Below are 8,447 nucleotides of genomic sequence, written 5' to 3'. Positions count from 1 at the left end.
CAAGCCCACTTCAATTTAATAATCCCCAAATTGAAGCAATCAAGGGCCGAGATAACGATGGACCTGATAGCGCCATTGATAAGGATAGACCTCCAACAAATTTTAAAATTTTGAATTCAATAAATGCAATTTATCGTACGCTTCCTGCTCATAAAAAAAGTGGTCAATTGCCTCTCTTTTCCGCCTATGATAAATTCCCAAATTTCCCTCCCTCGCAATTGCCGGTTGGTGAGAGAGAAAAGAAACAAACTTGAGCAAAGAGAATGACGGAAAGTCAAGGAAACAGTGAAAAAATGTCCAAACAGAAGCGGGAACGTAGCCTGCTAGCCGTCAGCGGAGCCGCTGCTCTGCTCGTTCTCGCTGTTAACCTCGGAATCAACGCCTTCAACTCCCACAGGAAGAACAGGAAGAACAAAGGTTTGTTCATTACTTATTTGATTTTCTTTTCACTTATAAGACAAACAAACAGTCTTATTCGCTTACTGTAGTTGTTAATTCTGCTTTCGATTTTTGTCATCACTTTCTCTGTGTTTATGTAAGTTGCAGATCTTCAGGGCTCTAAGGTTCGAGTTAATCTATCGGCATCCGAGATTTTAAAATTGGCGGACCGAATCATTACCAAGTCGAAAGAGGTGCACGATGCGGTTGCTTCAATTCCACTCGACAAGGTTGTAAGCAATTCACACAGTAGCTTTTGCATTTGAATTTTTAAGACTAATTTGGCTTGTAATGTTCTTTAAGTTTTTAATTTCTCAAAATCAATTTAGAGAATAGTACAGTTCGTAAAATTAATGCTTTTAGTGAATTAGCATATTAAGAATGTATATTTGTGTTGGAAAACTATCATTTAATTTTTTTTAATTATTATTTGAGCTAATTTTATTAACGGTTACATTTTACAGGTTACATATATGAATGTTATTTCACCTCTAGCGGAATTAGAAGCGCAACAATTTCCACTTGTCCAGTCTTGTGTGTTTCCAAAGATGGTAACCACTTCTGACGATGTCCACAAAGCAAGCGCTGAAGCAGAGCGGAGAATAGATACCCATCTTCTGGCTTGCAGGTACGATTAATTTTTGGGTGATGATCTCTAATTCTCAAGTAACTTGAACTTTGTATAGAGTATTGTTGGCTTTAACATGCATATCATCTGCAATGAGATTGAACTGAACTAGAAATCTATTTTGAAGATCTTTAAAGAATTATGGAAATAAATAACACATCTTTATTTACTAAAACTGAACAGCAAGCGTGAAGATGTATACCGTGTCGTCAAAGCTTTTGCTGCTAGAGGGGAGTGGGTGAATGCTGAAGCAAAGAACTATACTCAGGCCTTGGTAGGGAGTAAGAATGCTTTTGCAGTATTCCTATGGGTCTTTCTCTTTCTCACTCTCTTATATTTACTTGAAAATTTGTAGATTTTATTTTAATTACTATTTTCTTTGAGAAGGGGTAGGGGGTGGATGGGTGGGTATATATCGCTGTTGTCTTGATAATGTCACTCTAGGTTCTCTTTTTGGTAAATGCTAGATGTTGATTCTTTCCTGATCAGTGACAGATGAGAGACTTTGAACGCAATGGTTTGAATCTTACCTTAACTAAGAGAGAGGAAATGCAGCGTGTGAGAATCCAAATCGATAAGCTAAGCTTGCAATATATCCAAAATCTAACTGAGGATAGTACTTTCCTTCTCTTCGCCGAGACCGAGTTGGCTGGGTTACCGCCAGAGTTTCTCAAGGTGTAATATTCTTCACTCATTTATTTTCAAACTAACCTTCCTGGAATGCTACTTTATGCTAGTTTACTTGGGCTGCAGTTATGGTTAAACTTTCAACATATTTCTTTTGGATTTATATAGTTTCTGGTAACTGTGTAACTACGTTTATAAATTTATTCAAATACACACGGGCAAATCTTTGTAAGTAAAATGTGAATAAGCTCGTTATAATTGAGGTACATTGTCTCTAAATAAATCACTGAACATTATACAAAAATGTGGCACTTATAAAATAAATTTATTCATGTGCAGAGCTTAGACAAAGTTACAGATGGTAAATTCAAGGTGACCCTGAAAAGTCATCATGTGGGAGCGGTACTGGAACTTTGTGAGGTATGATCTGCTGAGTTCATATTGAAGGCAATGCATTATTACTGAAATTTTCACCCCAAACACCAGTGACATTTTTGTCAAGATTGACATTTAGTTTGTTGTGTTATTCGATAACTTCAGAATCACTACTAATGTCGTTGAAAAATTCATTTGGAGCATTTTTGAAGGTTGGAACAACAAGGAGGATGGTAGCAGTGGCATATGGAAAGAGGTGTGGAGAAGTCAATCTTTCAATCTTAGAAGATTTGGTAAATCATTTTTATTTTCTTCCCCTGGTTATTGTACCTCCTATTAGATCTAATGAAAAACTTAATTTAACAGTTATCCATTAATTTAACTCCAAATTGTCTATTTTTAAAAGTCTTTTTAGAAATTCAGTTCTTTTGGTCAACAGATAATTCTCTTTAGCCCCAACACCACCCACACAACCACCCCCCCCAAATATTCATATCTTCCGAAGTATTTGTAATTTTTAAATAGGTGACATGGTTTTTTTTTTCAATTATAAAAACTAAAAGCTATAATGTTCTTATTTGCTCCTTAAAAAAGTCTTTTGTGGTTAATATTCTATTTATAATTGTTTTTCTTTGTCTCCCAATATACCTCACTAGTGTTATGTTATGAATTATGATGAAGTATATACAAGTCAGTTGACTCTGATATTTTGTTGGTTTAGGTCCAACTGCGCCATAAATTTGCTCGGTTACTTGGCTATTCAAGTTATGCTGACTGTGCAGTTGATCTTAGAATGGCAAAAACACCATCAAAGGTTTGTATGGCGTTGCATTTTTCTTATGATATTCAACTGTTTTGCTCTGAATTTCATGACCTGATAGGTTGGTCAACTGGGGATATTTTAACTCCTTAATAATCAATTAGAGTTAGTGTAATAACAATGGAAACAATGAGAGGTGCTGTCTTCTTTTTTGGCCTGATTGATAAGAGATGAACTGTTTAAGAGGTTATTTCTGGTGGCCCTCAAGATAAATTATTATTTTTGCCATTTGCCTCTTCTCCACCAAGCTCATAAGCCTAGAGAAAATTATATTCTAAGAAAGATGTATCGTGCTTTCTTTTATTTTCATCTGAAAAGATTTATGAGGTCCATTCTTTTGTTGCTGCATGCTCTTTAGAATTGCAAGGGGCCTCAGGCCCTACTTACTGACAGTGACGAAGGATATTGACTTATTAGGGAAATTCAAGTCGATCTTCATGAGGCTAATTGGTTGTTTTGATCCTTAATCTGTCTGATATGACCCTGCTTTAAAATTGTATCATACTTTCTGCTCTTTTTCCCAGTTAAAATAAATTATGTCAAGCAGCTTAGTAGGCATATTTGGGATAATTTTGTTTATTGCACGGGGACCAACTTACCATTTAGGTCCATTTGCACACAATTGTTTCTTGTAGCTCATACTTGTGACGGTGACTATTTAGGTTTTTGAGTTCTTAGAGGACATCTCAAATAGCTTGACTGACTCGGCTAACATGGAGCTTTCCATGTTGAAGGATTTGAAGGTTAGAATACCTTTTGTATTCCCAATACTTTGGTTTATTTCATTCTTTTCCCAATGATTTGGTTTATTTCGTGGCTGATTGTTTTTTGTCTAATGTGGTACCAGAGAAAAGAGGAAGGAGACCATCCGTTTGGAATTGAGGATCTGCTATACTATGTAAAGAAGGCTGAAGCACAGCAGTTTAATGTGGACTTTGGAGCTCTTAAGCAATACTTTCCAGTAAATTTGGTTCTATCCGGGGTCTTCAAGATAGTGCAAGACCTTTTTGGTAATTATTCATGACACTTTAATATTTCCCATACACCTTTTCACATTTTGAATTATATAGTGATAGTTGAACTGCTATTTTTATTTTCTGCAGGTTTAAGATTTGAGGAAATCGCAGATGCTGAGGTTTGGCATTCTGATGTTTGCGTATACTCAGTTTTTGACTTAAGTTCTGGTGAACTTTTGGGTCATTTCTACCTTGATATGTACATAAGGTTGAAGAATGACTTCTTTTAAAGATTTAGTTCTTCCTTTATGTTATTTTCTTTGAGTCACGAACAAATGGGTTTATGTTTTCTGTTAACAGGGAAGGAAAATATAATAATACCTGTGTGGTGGCTCTTCAAAATGGTGCATTATCATCCAATGGATCGCGTCAGGTTGTGTTTTCAATTTGTGACTTAAATATTATTTGTGTAATATAAGGTTTGCTGTCAGATGGAAATTAATGTTTAATAACTGTAGTATAAGATACATATAATTGCTTTCGGTGATGTTGAGTTGAGTGACCTACTCTCTTTGAGGTAATAATAGAAACCTCTTTGAGTGTAAAGTTCCAATTTTGATCTCATTTTTATGTGATCCTTTGCATTTATTCCTTTTGCGCTCAAATGAAAGTAGCTCTGGTTATTTTAAGTTCAGATATTTAATTATCATATTGACATAGGGAATCATGTGTGGATGGATTGTTATTTGCATAAGCCATTGATCTTGTGTTATTGACTTACCATTTCATTTTTTGTAATTAGATCCCCGTGGTGTTAATGATAGCTCAACTACAAAAGGATGTTAGTGGTCATCCTGCATTACTGAGATTCTCTGAAGTTGTGGATCTTTTCCATGAGTTTGGCCATGTGGTATGTTGTATTTCATCGTTCACATTTTCAGTAATTATCAAAACTTCCAATATCTTTTTCTGTATGTTATTTTGTTTATGGAATAATACACATGGTAATATAAATAAATCATTGCAATTCAAAATGCTGCACCTTAGTTACCTCACCTTCATCCTTTATTAGTCCCATCTTTACTAACTGAAAACAGAAAATTAGTCTTTGCCAGGCTTTAAAAGACTTTAAATAGGGCAGTAACTGCATACTTTTAGGGTGGATGTCATAGGAAAGATGGCTACGCCTGAATGGTAAGAACTGCATTACTGAGATCTAGAGATTAAGGTCTTTGGCAGTACCTTCCACAATGTTCTCCATGAGTAGATTGTAGTGAAATGGGAACTTTGAGAACGATGGCTTTGCCCTTATGGGAAATGCCTGGTGGTAAAGTCCACATTGGATCAGTCCTAACTTTAAGCTTGGGTGGTGTCCTTTAATTGGCTAGCAGCAAGAATATAAAAAACTGCATATGCCTCCACTTGCCCTGTGAAAGATGCATGAAATAATGACAGCCACTAACATGCAACCTGCATATTTGAGAAGACCCATTAGCCAAATCAGAAGATGAATAAGCTAAGGGCCTCCAAGATTTTTTGAATAAGTTAATTGAATGTGGTCTCAATGATGCCATACTTGAACCTTCCCTTATTTTTACTTTTATTTTTATGTTGGTTTAATGAATGGATATCCTTTAAGTTTCCAATAACGACTATTGAGGTGATGTTTAGATAATTGGGATGAACTCCTGTTAGCTAATTGATCGGAGAAACAGATTTAGTCTGGAATATTATTCTTCTTGGTATGTTATATAATTTTGGCAGTTAATAAAGTTTTCTAGTGTGATATGTTTCCCATAACTAACAGGTTCTTTTGTGAAATATGAACCTTTAGGTCCAACATATATGCAATCGTGCATCATTTGCCAGATTTTCTGGGCTGGGTTTTGATCAAGATTTTGTGGAGGTTCCTGCTCTGGTGCTAGAGAACTGGTAATTAATGGATTATGGATCACAGTGTTCCCTTTTATGAGGACACATGGCCTAAATTAATGCTTCTTAACTGTGTACAATTTCAGGTGTTACGAAAGCTTCACTTTGAAGTTGATATCTGGCTTCCATCAGGTGACACACGCTTTATTATTATTATTATTTAAATTTAAGTAATAAATGCTCCCAAAATCAGTGTGCTCTTTTCTTTCTCTCTCCTCCCCAAGTGAAACCTCTCATATTTTCTTTAACATGTTTACTTTTGGTTTTATCCTTATTATGGGCAGTTATTGTTGATGTCATGTCTAATTTAAATACTCTGAAAAAAAATAGTTGTTTTTAAGAGATATAAGATGAGTTAAATTGCTAATTACTATTGAATTTACATGCAGGATATAACAAAACCTATCAAAGATGAAATGTGCAAAGCCATTAAAAGATGGCGGTGTTCCTTCTCTGCACTCAAGATGAGGCAAGAAATTCTTTATAGTAAGTCCTCTTACTATTTCTACACTTCATTGATTCTTTGAAGAATCATCTTTAAGGCTGTCTTTGTTTCATAGGATTTGCAGACGTTTTTTCCCCTGGAAAATATTTGTTGTTAGAACTTTTGCTTTTTGATTTGTGTTGATTTGGATTTCTTGGAGTTGATTTTAAAAAGAAATCACTGTAGACAACTGATTCTTAGTTATACTTTTAATTTTTAAAAGCTCTGCTTCCTAAGGGCCCGTTTGATAACCATTTCAATTTTAGTTTTCATTTTTCATTTTTGTGCTAGAGTTTAGAGGAAAATGAGAGTGAGAATGTGAGTCTAGATGAGATTGAGAAAGAGAGGGGAGGATGAGAAGGAGTCACAAAAGTGAAAACAAAAACTTAAAAGTGAAAACAATTTCAAATAGATTTCAGTTTTGAATTTTTGTTTTCACTTTTGTTACTCATCCCTCCCATCCTCCACTCGCATGTTCACTCTCAATCCCATCTCCACTCTCATTCTCACTTCCATTCTGCCTCTTTTTCCTCTATACTCTAGCACAAAAAATGAAAACCAAAAACTGAAATTGAAATGGCTATCAAACGGGCCCTAAGTTTCTCATTGTTATATTAATAGCCATTGTTTTGAAACTGGACTGGTGATCAATGGATAAGGCTATTGCCTAATAATTGTAGACACTATTTGTATGTTAAAATTGATGCCAAGGTATATTACGTGAGACTGCTGTTCTTTCTGGGAAATGTACAATGCTGGAATGTCAAATTATCATTTAGATGTTGGTAAAGCAGACATTTCGACTTATCATGTACAGAACTGAAAAACATCTATTTTGTCAGGTCTTTTTGATCAAATTATACATTCTGCTGAAAATGTTGACATTGTTGAGTTATTCAAGCATCTTCATCCAAGGGTATGTGGTTGTTTCCAGTAATTCATTCCCTTATGAAGTTGCATTTTGGGGTATTATTAACTCTGTTTCCTCAGATCTTGTTAGGTTTGCCAATGTTAGAGGATGTCAATCCTGCTTCACGTTTTCCATGTAGCGCCATTGGTCATGAAGCTGCTTGTTACAGTCGTATTTGGAGTGAGGTTTGTCACCCATCCCTTATCGGAAAAAGTCAAACAACACATCCCTGTTACTTAGTTTCCCAAGTTTGCAATGACAATCGTTGTTATATGCAATAGTTGCTCAATGATTATGTTTGCGGGATATCATTCTAATAATCTGTGATTCTGTGACAATTAGTGCTGATGCCTTGAATTTTACATGCAGGTTTTTGCGGCTGATATATTTGCCTCAAAGTTTCATGACAGTTATTTGAACCAATATGTTGGCATGCAGTTCAGGAACAAGGTAAAGAATTTGCTCAATAGAAAGAAGTGTTGCCATAATGTTTCCAAAACTTTTTTGATTTCCTCTCTTACGAATAGTATCCATGCATTTCGACGTGTAGTCTTAAGGTGTGTCGATTTAGGTTTTACTTCCCATGCTCTTCATAATTCATATGGGACAATGGCATACTTTTTTTGTCTCCGTCAGAAATGTTTTGCAACAGTCTACTCACGTCAAATTTTGTTCATTTCTCTATTTATTTATATTGAAGTGTTCTCTTTGTAGGTTTTGGCCCCAGGAGGAGCAAAGGAACCAATTGAAGTTTTAACTAGCTTTCTTGGGAGAGAACCATCAACTCAAGCGTTTATTGACAGCAAATCCCAATACAGATTGTGATGCAGACAGAACTTCCTGTAGTTACAACCCCATTCTCCGATAATAGCACTCCTCAGCGTCTTGCGATTTTGTTTGCCGGTAATGTCATCAATTTCTCACGCTTAATCAGCAGACAAGGTTTCATGTTCAAAATGGTGACACCTCTTGTGTTTATGTATTCGCAACTTTTATAGCAGCACGGAGTTTTTATATATTGAGATTAGGGCTAGACTTGCAGTGCAGGTTCGTTAAGGACTTTGCAATTTTGGTAGCTCTGGAGAAACTAGCAAGTTTCGTTGTAATTATTCTTCTCTCTCTCTCTCTTCTTTTAATCTTCTTGTTTAAGAGACGACCCCTTCATATTCATACGTAATAAATTATTTGCATGTTTAAGGTGTTCGCGTTACATTTTTGACATAAGCTTCAGTGATTTTACTTTGCATTATAAAAAACATTAAAGATGGACCATATCG

At 35.4% G+C, this 8,447-nt stretch overlaps 1 protein-coding gene across 2 annotated transcripts; it reads left to right on the top strand.

Annotated features, from left to right (window-relative positions):
• Nucleotides 159-8,373, top strand: LOC18789331 (probable thimet oligopeptidase). 2 transcript variants are annotated; one of them, XM_020555861.1, is made up of 20 exons: nt 159-417; nt 547-668; nt 903-1,066; nt 1,250-1,340; nt 1,562-1,741; nt 2,033-2,113; nt 2,281-2,361; nt 2,790-2,882; nt 3,551-3,631; nt 3,736-3,898; nt 3,992-4,112; nt 4,205-4,277; nt 4,647-4,754; nt 5,679-5,776; nt 5,863-5,908; nt 6,166-6,262; nt 7,103-7,176; nt 7,251-7,355; nt 7,540-7,620; nt 7,885-8,373. In XM_020555861.1, exons 1-20 carry the CDS (start codon nt 264-266, stop codon nt 7,993-7,995), a joined length of 2,124 nt encoding a protein of 707 aa, XP_020411450.1. In that variant the 5' UTR covers nt 159-263; the 3' UTR covers nt 7,996-8,373. The 2 variants fall into 2 exon arrangements, with proteins under 2 accessions (XP_020411450.1, XP_020411449.1); XM_020555860.1 differs by having other exon boundaries at nt 1,250-1,376.

This window comes from Prunus persica, chromosome G1, assembly GCF_000346465.2.
Source record: "Prunus persica cultivar Lovell chromosome G1, Prunus_persica_NCBIv2, whole genome shotgun sequence".
In the NCBI taxonomy this organism is placed as follows: Eukaryota; Viridiplantae; Streptophyta; class Magnoliopsida; order Rosales; family Rosaceae; genus Prunus; species Prunus persica.
This window is presented reverse-complemented; position numbering and strand designations above follow the sequence as displayed.